At 43.4% G+C, this 20,741-nt stretch overlaps 1 protein-coding gene across 1 annotated transcript in view; it reads right to left on the bottom strand.

The window, feature by feature from the left end:
• LOC123086110 (transcription initiation factor TFIID subunit 4b) overlaps positions 1-20,741 on the bottom strand; it is a 41,505-nt gene that overhangs the window by 7,476 nt on the left and 13,288 nt on the right. The window contains exons 6-13 of the mRNA XM_044507825.1: positions 18,103-18,221; positions 17,934-18,021; positions 17,685-17,820; positions 17,548-17,603; positions 17,422-17,478; positions 17,192-17,338; positions 10,917-10,988; positions 10,569-10,827 (exon numbers count right to left, since the gene is read on the bottom strand). Coding sequence (XP_044363760.1) covers positions 10,569-10,827; positions 10,917-10,988; positions 17,192-17,338; positions 17,422-17,478; positions 17,548-17,603; positions 17,685-17,820; positions 17,934-18,021; positions 18,103-18,221 — 934 coding nt within the window. The remainder of the gene's footprint in view (positions 1-10,568; positions 10,828-10,916; positions 10,989-17,191; positions 17,339-17,421; positions 17,479-17,547; positions 17,604-17,684; positions 17,821-17,933; positions 18,022-18,102; positions 18,222-20,741) is intronic.

Genomic DNA, 20,741 nt, shown 5'->3' with positions numbered 1-20,741 from the left:
CATTCAAACTTGCCATGATGGTTGCCACTAATCCCTTGCTCATATGCATGTGATTCCTTCATGTGATTTGGTCTATGTTATGTGTACTTTGATGCCATGCCCTTGGTTGCCGTGTAGGGTTGTTGTAGTATGTCTCTTTCTTGCTCTAAAGTTGCCATCATGATAAAACTATCAATCTGTTGACAGAATGTTCCATTTCGTAAAAATCATAGTAATTAATCTATGCATCATATGAATTTGTGCCTATGGAGTAATTTGTAGAATGCCATGTCTACTACATGCCCATGTCTTTTTCATATATTAAAATTGCTATGCTTGCTGTTATGTGCTTCCCAAGACAGCATCATAATGTTACTGTTTTGCATTCCCAGTTTTTCACTAAGTCCCAATATGTAACAGAACATTGCATTTTGCATGGAGCATTGTAAATTAACCATGATGCTTATGAACCTGAATCTTAAAGATGAATTCAAGTATCTTATCTCTACTTTAAGTGCATATCAAGTTTGTGGCCATCTTTTCCTGTAGCATCATATTCTGTTGCTTGCAATATGCCTGGTTGCTGTTTTGGCAGATTGTTGTTATAACTTGCCTTGTGTATATGTGTTGAACTGTTGCTCCGTTTTAATCATGTCCTATATGGAACTTGCTTAGAATCGCATGTAGTTTCATCATGTCATGTCGCAATCTTGATTTGAGTGTTTGTGGTTGATGTTTGCATGCATTTTTTGCATCAATGCCATGTTAACTTGTTTAGCTCATATCTTCTACTCCGTAGCTCCGAATTAAATGATCCACATATGTAACTTGACTAGAAAAACGTGTGTATCATCATGGTGCACTTTAACTTGTTGTTTAACAACTTTAACATTGTGTTTAATTCAGATCAGTAGCAAATTTAAAATTTGCATATGGGGATTTTCCGGAATTGTTATGTGTTGTTTCCGGCCTCATTTAAACTTGATTTGATGTGGAGTTCTTTTATGCATCTGCCATGAGTAACAACATTTAACCTTGACATGCATCATACTTGGTTGTGCATCGTGCCATATTTATGCTTGTGTGTTTACCTTGTTGCTTGCTTCTTTCCGGTTGTGTTTCTTCTCGATAGTTCCCGGTTTCGTTACGATTGTGAGGATGCGTTCGACCATGTTGGCTCGTCTACTTCGTGGACTCAATCTTCTTCCGAGCGGCATTTCAGGCAAGATGACCATTACATTGGGTATCACTTTTATCTTTGCTTTGCTAGTTGTCTTGATGCTATCGCTATGTCGCGCTACCTAGCACTTCTTTGTCAAGCCTCCCAAATTGCCATGATAAGCCTCTAACCTTTCCTCCATCACAGCAAACCGTTGTTTGGCTATGTTACCGCTTTGCTCAGCCCCTCTTATAGTGTTGCTAGTTGCAGGTGCAGTGCAGGTTGTTCCATGTTGGGACAAGGATATCATGGGACATCACAATATCTCTTATTTACTTAATGCATCTATATACTTGGTAAAGGGTGGAAGGCTCGGCCTTTTGCCTGGTGTTTTGTTCCACTCTTGCAGCCCTAGTTTCCGTCATACCAGTGTTATGTTCCTTGATGAGTGCTCCTAACACATGTGGGTATATGGGGACCCCCTGACCAATCGCTTAGGAAAGAACTCTTCCAGCAAGGCCCAACATTGGTTTTAAAATTTGCCAACATAATAATACTGAATTAATTAATTAACTCATAGGGCGTCATGAACTCGAGGATTCTTTGTTCCACATAATACAGGGGGGCAGTGCTGATGGTGCTTGTCCAAACTGAGCGATGTATGCCGCCCCCTGGGCAACCAGGATCTCAGCCAACCCAGCGTCTTGCCCGTCCGGTGTGCCCTGAGAACCCTAAGAACGAGATACGCGCGGCTCCTATCCGAATTTGTCGGTACACCGGGAGGTCTTGCTGGTTTAGTTTTACCTTTGATGAGAGGCATGTCCACCGCAATTCCTTATCATAAGCATCGTGTTCTCCATGGTGCGAGGATGTTCCATCGAATGCGCGTGGGAATTTATAATGGACCACTTGGAGCACCCCTGCAAGGTTAAATCTTTTCGAAAGCTGTGCCCACAGTTATGTGGCGACTTGGAAATTTATAATATCCGGTTGTAGAGAACTTGACACTAAACCCGAAATAAAATACACCAACCGCGTGTGTAACCGTGAACGTCTCTTTTCGAGGGAGTTCAGAAGAGAACACGGTGGGGTTATGATTGACTCATAAGTAGTTCAGAATCACTTATTGATCATTACTAGTTTGCGACCGTTATGCATAGTTACTCTTCTTACTCTTGTACTCGTAAGTTAGCCACCATACAATGCTTAGTGCTTGCTGCAACCTCACCACTTAATCATTCCATACCCTTTAAGCTTTGCTAGTCTTGATATCCATGATAATGAGATTGCCGAGTCCTCGTGGCTCACAGATTACTACAACAACAGTTGCAGGTACAGGTAATGCGATGATCTAACGTGAGAGTGATGCTTGCTTGTTTTGGAGTTCTTCTTCTGCTTCTTCTTTGTCGATCTAGGGATAGGTCCTGGTCGGCAACCTGGGCTAGCAGGGTGCCATTCGTGTCTTTTTCATTTGTTTTCATCTGTAGTCGGATGTTGCTCTTTTGTATGGTGTTTGCTATGATGTATCCATGTGGCAAGTGTATGTCTTGTATGATCCCCATTTGTGTTGTACATGGTACGATGTAATGATATCCACCTTGCAAAGCGTCTTCGATGTGCGCATTTATCCTTGGTGGGACCTTCGAGTTCCTCTTGCATATTTCGTCAAGGCTCAGGGAAATTGGTAAAAGAAGATATAGCAAAAAAAGAGTGAAAGAAAAAGATACAAGCTTATAATCAAAGAGTTGAGCATCATACATATTTGTGACAAGCATACTTGGGATAGGAAAAAGATACGCTTGATCTTGTAGTTTGGTGCACAAGTGCGAATCTAGCCCACGAGAGCAATCAAACTAGCGCCTCTCCAAGTGTTGCGCAACACGAGCTTAGTCATTGCTAGGCAAAACTTGAATGCTCATTCCTTGTTTGCACAAGACCTTGCTCTATCTATCCTCTTTGATCTACTTGTATCATATTTGCATTTTGGATCTTGCTCAACATTTTCAACATCTTGATTCACTATTGCATGATATTGTGTCACCATTGCACCTTCGGAGTCTCATTGGTGCAGTGCACCCAATGGTCATCCCCATGGATTCTACACCAACACGCACCAAGTGGACCGATGACAAGAGCCCGTGCACGTGCCATTGAAGATAAGGTTAAGTCACTCCTTGAACTACCATTTCCTACATGTGAGGCATGGCTACTACCTAAAAGGAAGTCCTATGCCTACTCGGGTACCAAGGAAACAATCATGAAGAAGCTCAGAGCAAAGGCCAAGCTAGACAGAATCAGAGCAGAAGAAGTACCAAGTGGAGCTGCTGAGAAACTACAGTGACCGGACATCCGATGAATCCACCAGACATCCGTACCACACAAAGAGGGTCGGCGAGGAGCATCCAAGGTCAGGACGTGCTCCAGCGACCGAACATCCTGTGCATAACGGAAATCCGGCGAAGGAGCTATGGAAGCTGGGCCAGCCTGACTGGACATCCGGTGCTACCTCGAGTGACCGGACATCAGGTAGCTGCCTACATGCAAAACGAGCCAAGTGGCCTTGTATCTCTCTCTCCCACCTACCCTATCTCACCTAGCACTATATATATTTATATCCTAACTCCTAGTTAGGGTTAGCAAAGCATAATAGACTAAATCAAGAGAGCTTTGCTCATTTACCCCCTCCCCATTGAAGAACAAGGCCTTCTTTGGAGAAGAATCCCAAATGATTATAAAGACCTCCCATCCTCTTGTGGATTGGAGAAGACTACCCCCATCAAGACCTCATCTCTTCTTGGATTTGGAATGAATTTACCATTGCTACTCTTTTCACTTTGTTGTTCATGTACCTTTGTGGATCGCTTGTGTGTTTGCCTTGATAGTGGATGTGTAATTGGATCTTGATTGAGTGATTCCCCCTTGTGTTCTTGAGTGTCCTCTTGATCCACTCTAACAGACATCCGGTCCACTACCGGGCATCCAGCACTTCAACAAAAAATCCACCAAATCTTCCACAATTCCGTTTCCATTTCGTTTGCGGTTCTTTGAGCTTGCGGTTTTCGTTTCCTAAGGTGTTTCAGCTACATAAGGATGGCTACATTATCACCACCACCACCATTCTTCACCGCCAATGAATTCTTCAACGACAACGACCAATACACCCTTTGACACCTCAACCGGAAGCAAGGTTGGTTACCTCTCCGACCACGACGAAGGTATCCATTCCGTCACCACTTATCTTCCCTTGCCGTTGCATTGATAGCCCCGAGCCTTTTGCGTACCATACCCACTGAGACTAGGGATTTGAGTATTGTCGGGCCACATTACTTGTGCACTAAAGTGATATGCCATCTTCCATATCTTGGTATCTTCTTGTGTGTCATAAGTTACTCCCGTGCATATCTTACATACTTATCTTGCATATTAGCTCAAGCATCAAGCATAGTGGTAAAGGAAGCATATAAAAAAACAAACTTCTAAGCAAAAGAGAAAGACACCGAGAGCTTATAAGCAATAATAGCTTTGAGCATCTCACATACATTACCTTGTGTTATTATCTTGGTATTATACATACTTACAATGACATATTTGGGATAGAAAGACGACAAGTTTGCTCCTATATGTTCATGCACAAGTGCGTATCTAGCCCATTAGACCAATCGAGCTAGCGTCTCTCTTGCATTTGTGCAACACGAGCTTGGCCATGGAAAATCATTTTTGCTCATTCCTTGGTTGCACAAACCCATCTATCTATCCATGTGTGTGTTCTGTGTTCAACACCTACTATTGATCTATTTGCATCACATTTGAAATTTGTGAATCTTCTTCAACATTTTCAATATCTTGCTAACTATTGCATGATTTTGTGCCACTTATCCTCACCAAGCCACTAAGCTTTATTGGGTATGAGTATTAAGATATGGTACCAATTTCACTATCTTCACATTTCACATTGAGCGATATGAGATACATTCTCAACTTTGGGAAGAGATAATTTTGGTATTGTCTTCTCATTTTCTTACACTTGCTCAAGTCTTGTGATGGATAGGCAAGGTACTTCATCTCCGGTCTTTGATGACCAAGACACGAACGACTACGTCACTGAGCTACACCACTTTGGATTTCAACGCGTTATGAATGATGCAAATGACGCCTTGAATGCTCGCATCGAGAACCTCGCCAACAACATCCGACAATCCAAAGCTTGGAACAGGGACTATCTCAACGCCAAGATGGCTACGCAAATGGATGAACTTCGAACAATGATAGCCAGCCGCAAGTCTTCATCATCTTCGACTTCATAAAGGAGAAGACGCTCAAGTAGCCATTCTTCGAACCTTTCATCCGACGCAAGTACACTACGACACTGTCCCATCTTCAGAGGCGACCGCCAAGAGCCTCAAGCGTCAATACCTATCCAAGGCAATGGATTGCGAGACCGCATTCTCGAGCATGAACGACGTCATCGTGAAGAGGAAGATCGCCTTCAAGCGCCAAATACATCAGGATGACGAACGACCTCAAGTACAATAAGACCGACATCGACAACTTGATGAACATGATGTCTGGCAAGAAGAAGAACGCCGTGTGGAGCAAGCAAATGGAGCGCACCGAGCTCTCCTTGAAGCTCAATATAACCTCCAATAGCGCAATAGAAGGGTAAGAGAAGAGGGACAAGAAGAAGCTCGACGTGAGGAAGGACATGAATTGAGGCACATGGCTATTCCACCTCGTCGTCCTCATGACGCAAATCTTGGAGAGCATGAAAACATTCAACATCCTCCACGTCACAAGCAACGCCAACCTTGCAACAATCTTGGACATGAACATCGCTTTGGCAAGCTAAAGTTTTACAATGCCAAAGTTCTCTGGAGGCACCGACCCTGAAGAATACCTCACATGGGCACTCAAAGTGGACAAAATCTTCCACCTACACAACTATGATGAAGCACAGAAGATCGCAATGCCCTCTAATGAGTTCAATGAATACGCCCTCATTTGGTGGGAGCAAGTCATTGACCAAAGAAGAGAACAAGGCGAACCCGCTATCACCACTTGGGATGCCATGAAGCAAGTTATGAGAGCAAGATTTGTGCCTACACACTATACTCGGGATATCTTAAAAAAACTCCAAATTCTCAAACAAGGCATAAAATCCGTGGAATAATACTATAAGGAGATGGAGACTGCAATGATGAGAGCAAATGTCAAGAAAGTCGAGGAGCAAACAATTGCAAGATTCTTGAATGGCCTCAATCACTCAACAAGTACCGACTTTCAACCATACTCCAACCTCCTCAAGCTAGTACACCAAGCTACAAAAGCGGAGCGCCAAGTGCAAGATGATATCAAGTACTCCAAGTACTAGTCATACACTTCCAGACCCTTCGACTCAACTACCCAAGCATCTCCAAGTGCGGCGCCTTACACTCAAGATACACCCACTAGTAGTGGTCTTTCAAGCTCCAAGTCGCCGACGATATCATGAAGTCGTCCTCCTACTGAAAGCACCTACAAGCCACACGCTTCTACATCTACAACTCCTCCAACGGACCCCAATGCCATGACAAGTCAAATTCAATGTTTCACTTGCAAAGGACGAGGCCACAAGACCTTTGAATGTCCTACAAGAAGAACCATGATCATGACCATGGATGGCGAGTATGACTCCATGAGTGAAGAGGAATTTGAAGCATTGAAACATCTGGCTATGCACCACCAAGTGAATGAAGCGAAAGATGCTCAAGTTTATTGTGACAATGATACGAGCGTGGCTTTCGTTGTCTCCAAGATTTTAACACTTCAACAACAAAATGATGTCGGCCAACGTTGTCACATTTTCCACACCAAAGCGGGCATTCAAGGACAATCCATCAAAGTAGATGGAGGAAGTTGCCACAACTTGGCAAGCAAAGAGCTTTGTTTCGAGTTACACCTCATCAAGAAAAAGCACCCTCACCCATAAAAGTCCAATGGTTGAGCGACTCAGGGACTATCCCAGTGGAACACACCGTGGAAGTCCCGTTCAAGATAGACGCCTATGAAGACACATTGGAGTGTGACGTTGTCCCCATATCCGTGTCACCTTCTCTTGGGTCGTCCTTGGCAATATGACCGCGGAGTGATACATAGTGGACGCACGAACCATTATAGCTTCAAGTGGAAGGGCAAGGAGTACATGCTTCATCCTATGTCGCCAAGCCAAGTCATCGCCGACAAACAACAAGCTTTGAACCATCATTGATTATCTAGTGAGGAAGAGAGCCACCATAAAGTGAGTTAGCGCCACAAGCCAGATAAGAGTGCCCCCATGATGACTGATCAAAAAGACTTGGTGCTATTAGCCACGAAAAGAGATTTGAGGGATGCGGGTGAAAACCCATCAAATGTTCTTCACTTTGTACTCTAGTACAAAGATGAGATCATTCAAACTAATACTTCAATATCTTCCTCTTGCTTTAACCCATGTTTTGCAGCAATTTGAGGACGCCTTTCCATTCAAGTTACCACCAAGACTATCTCCTCTACGAGGTATCGAACACCGCATTGACCTCATCCCCGGCGCCCCTACCGAACCGACCTCCTTACCACGTCAGCCCCGAGGAGACCAAAGAAATCGAACGATAAGTTCAACACCTCTTCATGAATGGGTATGTACACAAGAGCCTTGGTCCTTGTGCGGTTTCGTGATAATTATGCCTAAGAAGAATGGAACTTGGCAAATGTGTTCTGATTGTCGCCCATAAACACCTTTAGATCTCGACACCCCATACCACGTCTTGATGATCTGCTACATGAATTGAGTGGTGCTACTATATTCTCTAAAATTGATCTTAAAAGTGGCCATCACCAATTCCGTATGCACATAGGAGATGAATGGAAAACCGCTTTCAAAATCAAATTTGGTCTATATGAGTGATTAGTCATGCCTTTTGGCTTATCCAATGCTCCTAGTAGCTTTATGCGATTGATGAATCGTGTGCATAGAAAATTCATAGGTACGGTGTTGTTGTACAACTTCTTGACGAACTAGTCAACGTCGCATTCTTCTCCAAGCTTGATTTGCGAGTCGGCTACCATAGTGTGAGACCGAAGGATGAAGAGAAGACGGTATTCAAGAACACAGTGTCCATTTCCACTTTCTGAGTGATGCCATATGGCCTCACCAATGCGCCGACCACTTTTCAATGCCTCATGAACACAATCTGCACTGCTTACATCTGTAAGTTTGTCATCATCTTCCTCGGCAATATTTTAGTTTACAGTGCTAACATCCAGGATCATGAGAAGCACCTTACGCATAGTTCTCGAGCTCCTGAGGCGTCGTCAACTTTTCGCCAAGATGAGCAAGTGCTCTTTTGCGCAACCTTGCATCAAGTATCTCGGGCATGTAATTTCCAAGGACGACGTGGCGACTGACACAAGCAAGACGAGCGCGATGAAGGCTTGGTTGGTGCCCAAGATCTCCATTAGACTACACGGGTTCCATGGCCTCACCAGCTACTACAGGAAATCTGTGCTGCACTACAGCATCATCGCTAAGCCATTGACGCGGCTGCTCACAGAGTGCTTCCCTTGGAACGACAATGCGCGGGCGACTTTCAACCTCTTGAAGATGGCGATGATCACCGGACAATGCTATGAGTGCAACTCACACGGTGTTGGCCAAATCGTGTTGTTTATTTGTAGCTTAGGTTTTCAGCCTTCCTGTTGTGACATCCCGACTTAATAGGAATGACAAACTACTCATGTCAATAAGGTGCACCTTCCATCCGAAAGGAACCTCAAAGTTAAGCGTGCTTGGCTTGGAGTAATTTGAGGATGGGTGACCGACTGGGAAGTTGATCACAGGTGCGCACGAGTGAGGACAATGATCTGTGGGGTCAGTCTAGATCCCAGGCGCAACAGCCAGGAACTGGTGGGTGAACCGATGGGTTTGGCCAGGGCGTTACAATTGGTATTAGAGTCAACCCTCACGGTAACACCGGCGTCTGCGGGTCAGTGATGCGTATATGGGGCACATGTGGATGTTGGTGCGTATATGGGGCACATGTGGATGTTGGCACTGGCGCGCACAGACATGCCAAGAGAGAACGGGTCTGCTAAGCCGACGAGGACATCGGTTCCTTTGAGGGGGGGTGTATGTGATATCCTAGCTTAATAGGAATCATAGACTACTCAGATCAATAAGGTGCACCTTATTTTTTGAGAGCCCATCCGAAAGGAACCTCAAAGTTAAGCATGCTTGGCTTGGAGCAATTTGAGGATGGGTAACTGACCGGGAAGTTACATACCGGATGCTCACGAATGAGGACAAAGCGCGCAAGAAAGACTAGTGTTGGACTTTAGGACCAGACTAAATTCCAGATGCAACGGCCGCGAACTAGTGGGTGAACCGGTGGGTTTGGCTGGGGTGTTGCTCCTATGTAGTTCTTTCCTCTTCTCTTATTTATTTTTAGTATCTTCTCTTGTTTGTTTTTGCTTGGTCTGTTGGCTGGTTCTAATCGTTTGCTTACATTGACATTTCTTCTAATATGAAATGATGCATGTCTCGCGAGTGTTCGAGAAAAATAATGCGGTATGATGCCAGCCAAACCTTCTCTTCCTCCAGGGGGCGTTGAAGAAAAAAGAATTGTTCGCAACAACCTAGCCACATTAGAGGCACACTCATAACCATGGCGCTATCATGGGAAATAACCACTGATGGCAGTGACCTGTTTGACTAGACCGTCCAGTTGGTCAGTAACCACATTTATGTGAATGGTCAAAGTCTACATCTACTCCCCAAGCTGTGCCATGGTCATATTGTTTGTGCCATCAGAAGCCATGACACGTCCTGGTAAGGTAGAGACGTTTCATTGGGGGAGACAAAAAAAAGTGGGTGGGGCTGCTGGCAATAGAGGTTAATAGGAGATATAGGGTCAGGACAGGGTAGGGGGTAGGTATACAGAACGAAGGAGAAGGAGATTGTGCAGGAGACAATCAGGAAAGGCAGGAGCATACCAGAGAATATGGTGCGGATAAGGTTGATTGATCGACTGCTTACATTTGGAAAAGAATGACATCCCTCTTTTATAGACGAATCAACTAACCTAATCCTATAAGATAACAACTCTAATAGATAAGATAGACACTTCCTAATTTAACCAATAGGTCCTTACTAATCTAGTATACCTAATAACAGTTAGGTACTCTCTCCGTCCGGAAATACTTGTCATCAAAATGAATAGAAGGGAATGTATCTAGATGTATATTAGTTCTAGATACATCCCTTTTTATCCATTTTGATGACAAGTATTTTCGAACGGAGGGAGTACCTGATAGGACTCGGGACTAGTAATACCACTAGCAAGACTTCTCAATTAGAACTGACTCACTAGCAAACACCAGGACCAAGCATTGAAAAATAGCCAAAGGATCACGAGCTTACCAGGACCAAGCATTGAAAAATAGCCTCGCTTTTCAATTTCCTGCTGTTCTCTTGAGCCCTTTCCAGCTTTTGGTGAAAGCTTGTGAGGCGACATGGTACCTGGCAGTGAGTCAGAAGAACCATCGCCTCCTTCACCTCTCAGTTTATTTTTTTCAGCTAGCAATTGCCACTTTGAAAGCATGTCATCTCCCCCTGCTGCAACTCGCACAGCAGCATTTGCAGCTGTTGTTCTCATTTTATCATCTTCCTCCTTGTAAGTCTAAAATGCATGTAAGATCATACACATCTCAAGTACATAATATCTATGTACAGAATAATCATCCGAGACCTGAAAGTGGAAGAACTAACCTTAGCATGCTTTGATGTTCCACGGCTCTCAGCCTTGTCCTTTTCTGAAGAAACAACTGAATTGTCATCTCCCTGCAGTTACGAATTTGGTCAAACAACACCTTAACAGTCCCATACTATCAGAAATTATACAATGGATGCCTGATTCTTTCCATGTAACGACTTATTGACTAATTAAACTGAAAGTCTGCAGTGCACACACAAATTGTACTGCCATATTTCTGTATAACTGCTACAGATGTCCCACGTTAACTGATGCAACAAACATTGGATAGATCTGACATTGATGAGGAACAATAGATGAGAGAAAAACACATGCCAGATCTGTTTGGGTACTTCTAGACACTTCCACTCTAGTGTAGTATTTCTTTTCTTTTCTATCCTACCTACTGTTTTCTAGAGTCTTCTAGTTGTGAGTAGCTATGAGTAGAATGGTGAAACTTAAATAATGTTTTCTAGAGTATTCCAGCGATAAGTAGAAGTATGTGAAGGCTTCCCAAAGCCCTATAAATAGAGGTCCTCACCTCTACTTTGAACGGAGACTATGTACCCACTACCTATAATAGAACTTGTTGATCTTATCTAAGATCTTGGAGTAGATCTTGTGCTCTGGGAGTTCTGGATTGAACTCTTGCTGCCATATCGGCCTACATTCGCCTCTAGAGAGATATCTAGCGCAGCACGTTGAAGTTGTTCCTTCAACACTTGTGTTGTACAAATTGTAGCAGCAAGGTGGAGTTGCTCCTCCACAACCTTTGTGCTGCTTCAGGTGGCATCAGAACCTCATTGACCCATACTAGTTCTTGCTGTCCTCTTCGAGAGCAGCCTGCAGCAAGCAATGGAGCAATTGGAGAAGAGCAACAAATCAAAGAGCTGCGTGAAAATCTTAATCGGAGATTTGACCAGCTAGTTGAGATGATAAGAAAGGATGTCCCCCCTGCTACCAATGAAGGAGATTCATCTAAAGAAGAAGAAGATGCTCATCAAAGAAGGAGAGGTAATCTTGGAGCAAGACCACCACAACAATATGTTGTTCAACGTGCTTCAAGAAGGCCAATTTTATGTTGAAGCTTCTAAAGGTGAAGAATATGATGATGCCCTTGAAGAACTAGATCTCTACGCATATCGGAGAGTACCCAACCCTACATATGCTAGAGATACATACAAGGTGAAAGCTGAGATCCCAACTTTTAATGGAAATGTTGATATTGAAGGGTCATGGAGGTTATGAAGTGGAGACTTTCTTTGAGGTCATGGAGGTTCCGGAAGATCGTAGAGTTCCTTTGGTCACATACAAGCTGAAAGGAGGAGCCGGTGCATGGTGGCATCGCGTTCAAGAAGAGCGCAGGCTGAGAGGAGAACCTCGCGTGAGAACTTGGCGGCAAATGAAAAGTCTCTTGAAAGGGAGATTTTTGCCCGCTAATTATGACCAGATCCTATTTATCCAATTTCAAAATTGTGCTCAAGGAAATAGGACTGTTTCAGATTACACGGAGGAGTTTCTAAGGCTACAAGTGAGCTGCAACCTTGCTGAAACTGAAGATCAACAAGTTGCAAGGTACATCAATGGTCTCAACGATGCTATTCAAGATCGATTGATGATGCAACAAATCTGGTCCATTGATCAAGCACAAGCTCTAGCCTTAAAGGCCGAGAGGTCTGTGAGGACAAGAAAGGCAACTAAGGCTCCATATCATCCATATCCTCATGCCGAAGGCTCGTCTAGGAGTCAGCATAATAGTGGAAGAAAAGATCGCTCCACCGACGACCCATCCAGAAGCAAACTAGAGGCAAGGGTAAGTCCAATGAAGGCCCAAAATGCTATAAATGTGGTGAAGAGGGACACATATCCAGCGGTTGCCCACTAAGGAAATTTGTTAACACAACTATACATGATGGTGAAGGCGATGAGGAAGAATACGAATCTGAAGATGTAGAGGGATAAGAGGTTTGACAAGAAGAAAGTGAAGAGGTGGTATGTGTGATTCAGCGTCTCCTATGTTCCACCCCCCAACCTGACAACACACAACGGAAGAAAATATTTGAGAGCAAATGCACGGTGAATGGCAGTGTATGCAAATTAGTGATTGATAGTTGCAGTTGCTACTTGGAAGGTTTGTTTTAAATTGTCAACGAACAAATAAATTTTTTACGGGATTTTATTATGCGTTAGTAAATAGTAAGATGAAGAAAAATGCGATATACTAGCTACAATAGCGCCTAAGGGCCCAAAAATTTCTCAAATAGGAATTCTAGGATTCCGTTCTTTTATCACATTGGGATGTTTTGAATTCTTGAATAAACCAATTCAAGAACAATTGGATGCCGACAAAATCATCAAAGAGTGGCATTCTTTATTCCGATTCAACAGTGCCAATAGCTTCTGGATGTTGGCTACTTATCTCCCAGAAGTTGGTGAACCATTTAAAGCTTCATACTCATGATCATCCAAACCCCTACACTATTGGGTGGATCAAGAAAGGAGTGAATATGAGGATCACCAAACAATGCAACCTGCCACTTTCTTTGGGCAAGCATTGTCGCTCAAATGTGTTGTGTGATGTGGTTGACATGGATGCTAGCCATTTTCTTCTTGGGAGACCTTGGCAATTTGATGTGGATACTACACACAAGGGCAAGGAAAATTCTTACTCTTTCATTAGGAACAAGAGAAAGATCATTATTCTACCAAACAAAATTGACGGTAATATCTCTAAGGACGAGGGGAAAAGTATGCTAACTATCTTCCACACCTCTAATGAGTTTATGGAAGACTTGAAGGAGGCAGATTTGTGTGCTGCACGTACTGTAAAAGGAGAAGAGCACCCGGCTGTTGAAATTCCAGCAAAGGTACGTGGCTTATTAGCAGAATTTCATAACATACTTGGGGAGCACAAGACCTACCGCCGATGAGAGGGATTCAACATAGAATCGACTTAATTCCGGGAGCAAGTCTTCCTAATCTTCCACACTATCGAATGAGCCCAAAAGAGCATGATATATTGAAGGAGAAAGTGGAGGAATTGCTGAAGAGGGGGCACATTTGAGAAAGTATTAGCCCATGTGCTGTACCAGCCCTACTCGCGCCAAAGAAAGATGGGTCTTGGCGCATGTGTACGGATAGTAGAGCCATTAACAAGATCACCGTAAGGTATAGATTCCCTATTTCCCGTCTGGATGATATGTTGGATCAGCTTAGTGGAGCAAGAGTGTTCACAAAGCTGGATTGTGGATATCATCAAATCCGTATCAGACCCGAGGATGAATGGAAAACACCCTTCAAGACAAAAGAAGGGTCGTTTGAATGGCTAGTCATTCCATTTGGGCTCTCAAATGCACCAAGTACCTTTATGCACTTGATGAATCAAGTCCTTCGACCCTTCTTATCCCACTTTGTTGTGGTCTATTTCGATGACATCTTGATCTATAGCAAAGATGAGGATCAACACTTTGATCACATTCAAAAGGTGCTAGAAGTACTAAGGGAAAATGAGCTCTACGTCAACTTAAAGAAACGTGTTTTCCTGCAAACACAAATTCTTTTCCTAGGACTCATCATAGCATGTGACGGTATTCGTGTTGATGATTCTAAGATTGAAGCAATCCAAGAATGGCCAACTTTGAAGACCATTTCTGAGGTAAGAAGTTTTCATGGCCTTGCAACTTTCTATAGGCGATTTGTGAAGAATTTCAGCACTATCATGGCACCAATTACTGAATGCCTGAAGAAAGGAAGGTTTCAATGGATAGAAGCGGCTAAAGCTAGTTTCAATGAGATTAAGCAAAAACACAAACTCCTGTCTTGGTGCTACCTGATTTCAGCAAGACTTTTGAGCTGGAGTGTGATGCAAGTGGAGTAGGTATTGGAGCTGTCCTATCTCAAGAAAGGAAGCCCATTGCTTTCTTTAGTGAGAAGTTAAGTGAAGCTAGGCAGAAATGGAGTACCTATCAGCAAGAATTGTATGCCGTTTTCAAAGCGTCAAAAACTTGGGAAGTCTATTTGCTGCCTAAAGAGTTCATTGTTTATAGTGACCATCAATCTTTGAAGCATTTTAGAAATCAAAAGCATGTTGACCGCATGCTAGCAAGATGGGCAGCATATCTGGAGAGGTTTAACTATCTCATCGTGCATAAATCTGGAACAACTAACCGAGTGGCCGATGCTTTGAGTCACTGTGCAAGCCTCTTGACTTCTTTTGAGGCTGAACTTCCAGGCATGGATCAAATACAGGAGTTGTATGAGGATGACAAAGACTTTGGCCATGTTTGGGTAAAGCACACAAGGGGCCAACCATTAGGTGATGACTATTTGGTGCAGGATGGCTATCTCTTCAAAAATGATTGTTTGTGCATCCCAAGGAGTTCTCAGCATGATAAACTAATTAGAGAACTCCATTCAAGTGATCTTAGTGGCCATGTTGGACGGGGCAAGACTATCGCTAACCTGGAAGCTCGCTACTTTTGGCCACAACTAAAGATAGATGCTGGAAAGTTTGTTCAGCAATGCCCCATATGTCAAACCTGCAAAGGCCAAGTCGAGAACACGGGGTTATACATGCCTTTGCCTGTTCCTATTGCTCCATGGGAGGACAACTCTATGGACTTCGTCTTGGGCTTGCCAAGAACAAGACGAGGAAGTGATGTTGTATTTGTGGTCGTGGATAGATTCTCTAAGATGGCTCATTTCATCCCATGCCGCAAGACAACGGATGCTCATCATGTCGCAAACCTATTCTTTCAAGAAGTGGTCAAACTTCATGGAGTTCCAAGGTCCATTATCTCGAACCGTGTTAGCAAGTTTCTTGCTGCATTTTGGCTCACTTTGTGGAAACAATTCAACACTGAATTAAAATTTTCTAGCACTGCTCATCCACAAACAGAAGTGGTGAACAAGTTTTTGGATAATCTAATTCGTTGCATTTGTGGAGAAAGAAAGGAGCAATGCGATTTGGCTTTATCTCTTGCAGAGTTCTCCTACAATAACTCAAAGCATAGATCCACAGGAAGGAGTCCTTTTTCCATTGTCTACACTAAAGTTCCAAAGTTATTTGAAGAGATTCGTGGTGCTTTGGAAGCACAAAATCAGAAATATAAACAACTTGCTGATTGCAAAAGGAGGCCAAAATCATTCCAAGTTGGTGATAAGGTGATGGTCTACCTCCAAAAAGAGTCTGCCTATAGGTGTTAAGGGGAAGCTTAGGCAGCGAAGGTATGGGCCCTTCTCTATCATGAGGAAGATAAATAATAATGCTTATGTGATAGATCTTCCAAGCGACACAGGCATATCCAACACTTTCAATGTTGCGGACTTGACTATCTACCATCCAGAAGAAGCGCTCTATGACGATAACTCGAGGGCGAGTTCCAAACAACCAGGGGAGAATGATGAGGAACAATAGATGAGAGAAAAGGAAGAAGAGAGAAAAACATATGCCAAATCTGTTTGGGTACTTCTAGATACTTCCACTCTAGTGTAGTATTTCTTTTCTTTTCTATCCTACCTACTGTTTTCTAGAGCCTTCTAGTTGCGAGTAGCTATGAGTAGAATGGTGAAACTTAAATAATGTTTCTAGAGTATTCGAGCTATAAGTAGAAGTATGTGAAGGCTTCCCAAAGCCCTATAAATAGAGGTCCTCACCTCTACCTTGAACGGAGACTATGTACCCACTACCTATAATAGAACTTTTTGTTCTTATCTAAGATCTTGGAGTAGATCTTGTGCTCTAGGAGTTCTGGATTGAACTCTTGCTGCCATATCGGCCTACATTCGCTTCTAGAGAGATATCTAGCGCATCACGTTGAAGTTGTTCCTTCAACACTTGTGCTGTACACTTTGTAGCAGCAAGGTGGAGTTGCTCCTCCACAACCTTTGTGCTGCTTCAGACATCTAACTCACTGATGTTCCTATCTAATAAAAAACTAATAATAACTGAGATTGAATTGGTGAACCAGTCACACATGCACTCTCAAACCTAACACGTGCCTTTCTTCAGATAGTCCATATTAGTTCCAAATTTGATTTTCTATCGAGCTTCGCAAACATTCAACATTACCAACATCTAAAGTATGTGCTATAAACAAGATATAACATATATGATATTGGCAATTAATGTGTTAATAAGCATGTAAGACAATTGTTAAAGATCACAAATAAATTCCATGCAGAAAATACTAAAATCCACTTCATAAAAAATCCTTCATACAAAAGCATACTTCTATGAATGTATACGTAAATATAAAATTAAATGCAAGCAGAAACATCTTGCAGAACTAACATCACTCTGTTTCCTGATTCTGTTGGCATCTGCCGCCAGCTTCCTGTCCCACTGTTCTCTAGCTTCCCGGTTCACCCTCAGTATATGACTCCGAACATCCGAAGATAAAGGATAATAATGATGTCTTGATTTTTCAACATCAACCCTCTTCAAAAATAAATAAATAAATAAATACACAGATTACATTTTCCGTATGAATGTCAATGAGACCACAGACCAGCAAATTGAACCTGTTTTGAAAGCCTTATTGTATTGCTTATGAATCCTCGTAACCGCTCCTCAACGCACTGGAGAAAGCTTAAGTTAGATTAGGCATAAGCAAAATCTGGGAAGGGCCTTGCTATATAATCTCTCACCATCGATAGACAACGCTCTACGTCACATCCTATGCTCTTCAGATTATATTTTCTCACTGCGAAAACAATAACATTAGAGAATAGAACACGGAGTTCCTCTATCAATTTAACAACACTTGAATGATAAAGGTATTAACTGATCTCTGCTAATTTCTTTGTCAGAGGCCCCTTCTGTAGAATGAGCCTTTCTTCTTCTAGTTGTACAACTTTACGAGCAGCTTCTGAAACTCGACTCTCTTCCTTAGGAGCAGAGAAAAGTTGCTCCTCCTCTTCCTGGCAAAAGTAACAGTTACAGCATTAAAATTCATTTGATAATGGGTACTAGAAGGTATGCACAAAGCAACACAAAAGAACAAAAGCACATTAAAGAATGTTAGTATGTATACCCTCAGATTAACACCACTAACTGCAGTAACATCATTCAGCTGGTCAATGCTTTGATCATGGAAGCCTCCAGATCCCTTCTGCTTTTTGCTGGCACAATATAAAAAGGCCTCAGGAACCAAGAGCGAGTACATTAAATTGAGTAATAATGGGAATTGAAAAAACAATTACCCAGATGGTGGAGGAGATGAGCCAATTGCTTCCAAAGGTTTCTTCTGCCCAGCAGATGGCTTCTTTTGAGGTGTTTTGGAAGCTGCTCCAGAAGGAGGTGCTTGAGTACTAGGTTGAATCTAATCAAGCAGCAATAATCGTACCATTTCAGCAAAGAGAAAGAATTAGTCAAATTGCTAAGAAATAAACAGAAAACAGACAGCAATGTGTTCATTTTGTGTGCACGCAAATAAAGGAAAATTACACTTCTGCAACCGGATCTCACAGGGTGTTATCTGTTAGGAATATGCAACTCGGTATTCCCATGAGGCCATAGGCCAGTACATATATGCACATACAGGCGTGCTAAAATATGCAGAAAACCCCGTATATAACGGGGATATCAGGGTGTTATTTGTTAGGAATATGCAACTTGGTATTCCCATGAGGCCATAGGCCAGTATATATATGCACATACAGGCGTGGTGAAATATGCAGAAAACCCCAGATATAACGGGAATATTAACCCCCCCCCCCTTCACCGCTCAAACTCATGGTGGATCTATAACACTGAGTTTGGAGATTTGGAGATGTAAAAACGATGCTGTGTTCTAATCTCGACCTGAAAGAAAAAACTGTTAGCTGTAGATCGGAAGGCACATATACTATAGAGCAATCACCTGATCCTCCACACATAACCACATGAAAGAAGCATCAACACCAATATGCTTGGTGAGCTCATGCTTCATATGGTCACAGGATATTAATAGCACTTGTACTATCGGACATAAAAAGTTGTTGGCGTAGTGACAGAAACAAAAAAATCCACGAGCAACCATCGTAGCCAAGTCACCTTTGATGTCAAAAGGGCCATACCTCGCAACTCAACCTCTGCACACGAACAGGAAACTGCAGTTGGTTTCTTTGTCTTCTAGGCAATGAGAGAACCAAGAAGAACATAGTAAGCACAAAGTGACTGGCGATCCGCAGGATCACTAGCCGAAGTAGCATCCGAACAGGCATGAAGCTGTAACGAACTTGAGCGTGGAAGTACAGCAAATATGGTCCCATGAAGATATCTAGAACCTAAAGTGGATGACTATAGTGAACGGAGGTGGGAGCAGAGACGAACCAACGCAGGATATAAGGGATATCCAAATGAGTGATAGCTGGATAGACAAACCCAACAAGATGACGATAGCGCACTGGATCAGGCAAAGACTCACATCACCATCAGAAGCTCGGAGGTGGACAGTGAGCTTGATCAGAGTCTCAACTCAACGGTATGCTCATCAGTAAGAGCAGCACGAGCAAGAAGATCCTGAATGTACTTCTCTTGCGATAGAAAGAACCCATCTCAGATAAAAGAAATCTCAATCCCAAGGAAGTAGCGAAGATGACCAACATCAGACATAAGAAACTGCTCACTAAGACGAGCCTTCACAAAGAAAATGTACTCAGAATCATCTCCAGTGATGATTATGTTATCTACACATAGAAGTGTTTGACCGCGTGACTGAAGGTGGGCCAAGAACACGGGATCATGATCACTTTACCAAAAAAACAGCAATAGTGACCACTTAGGAGAGGCACCCAAACCAAGCACAAGAGGCTTTGCCATATAGAGCGTGACGAAGACAGCATACCATGCCATCAGGAACAGAATACCCAAGTGGTGTCTGCATGTAGATTGTTAGCTATATTCTACCATGTATATTTACCACCTGTATGAGGTGTTTTCCTGCATATTTTACCACCTGTACATGTGTGTGTCTATATATATATTGGCCATTGGCCCCCAAGAAATACAAGTTGCATATTCCTAACATGGTATTAGAACCTTCGGGTATTTTTTCGCAGACGCAAGTCGTGCTCTCGATCCAATCTCTCGCGCCACCATCATCCTCTCGACCAGTTGTTGATTCCCCTCGATCTCTATTTCCGTCGGATCCCGTCGATCTAAAGGTTGCAGCTGCCCTAGTCAACACAGCCCTCGTGCGGATCAACTCAGCCGCCAGCTTCTGCTCTCCGCTTCCGGAAGTAGACCCACCATCGAGCCACCCTGCCTCTGATTTCCTGCTGTCGGCCCTTGGATCCTGCTCCGACTTGATTCAGCAACCTCCCATCCAGATTGGGTGCCCGCGTTGCTGCTGGAGCTGCCCTGCCTCTGATTTCCTGCCGTCGGCCCTTGGATCCTGCTTCGACTTGATTCAGCAACCTCCCATCCAGATTGGGTGCCCGCGTTGCTGCTGGAGCCGCGCTGCCTTCGATCTCCTACTTCCGGCCGGTTCACCTCCAGATCGAGCCTCCATCTGCTGCCTGACCAAGCCTGCCCGCAACAACGGTGGCCCTCGCCAGCTGCCTAGACGAAGCCACCCGCCCCGCTTTGGCCTCCTGCATCCATTCATGACAAGCCGGCCAACGCATGCCTGCCTCCTGTGATGATTCTCGCAGACCACTGTTCGTACACTTGTTGTGGCCTCTGTTCACCACTGGTTTGTATCTCAGCTTGATGTTAAGAATGCCTTTCTTAATGGTGAGCCGCATGAGGAGGTATACATGCAGCCACCACCTGGGTATACTGTTCCTGGTGGCATGGTCTGTCGTCTTCGTCGCTCTCTCTATGGCCTTAAGCAAGCCCCTCGCGCCTGGTTTGAGCG

Source organism: Triticum aestivum, chromosome 4A (assembly GCF_018294505.1).
Source record: "Triticum aestivum cultivar Chinese Spring chromosome 4A, IWGSC CS RefSeq v2.1, whole genome shotgun sequence".
Classification (NCBI taxonomy): domain Eukaryota; kingdom Viridiplantae; phylum Streptophyta; class Magnoliopsida; order Poales; family Poaceae; genus Triticum; species Triticum aestivum.
The sequence above is the reverse complement of the archived record's forward strand: the minus strand, read 5'-3'. Positions and strand labels throughout refer to the sequence as shown.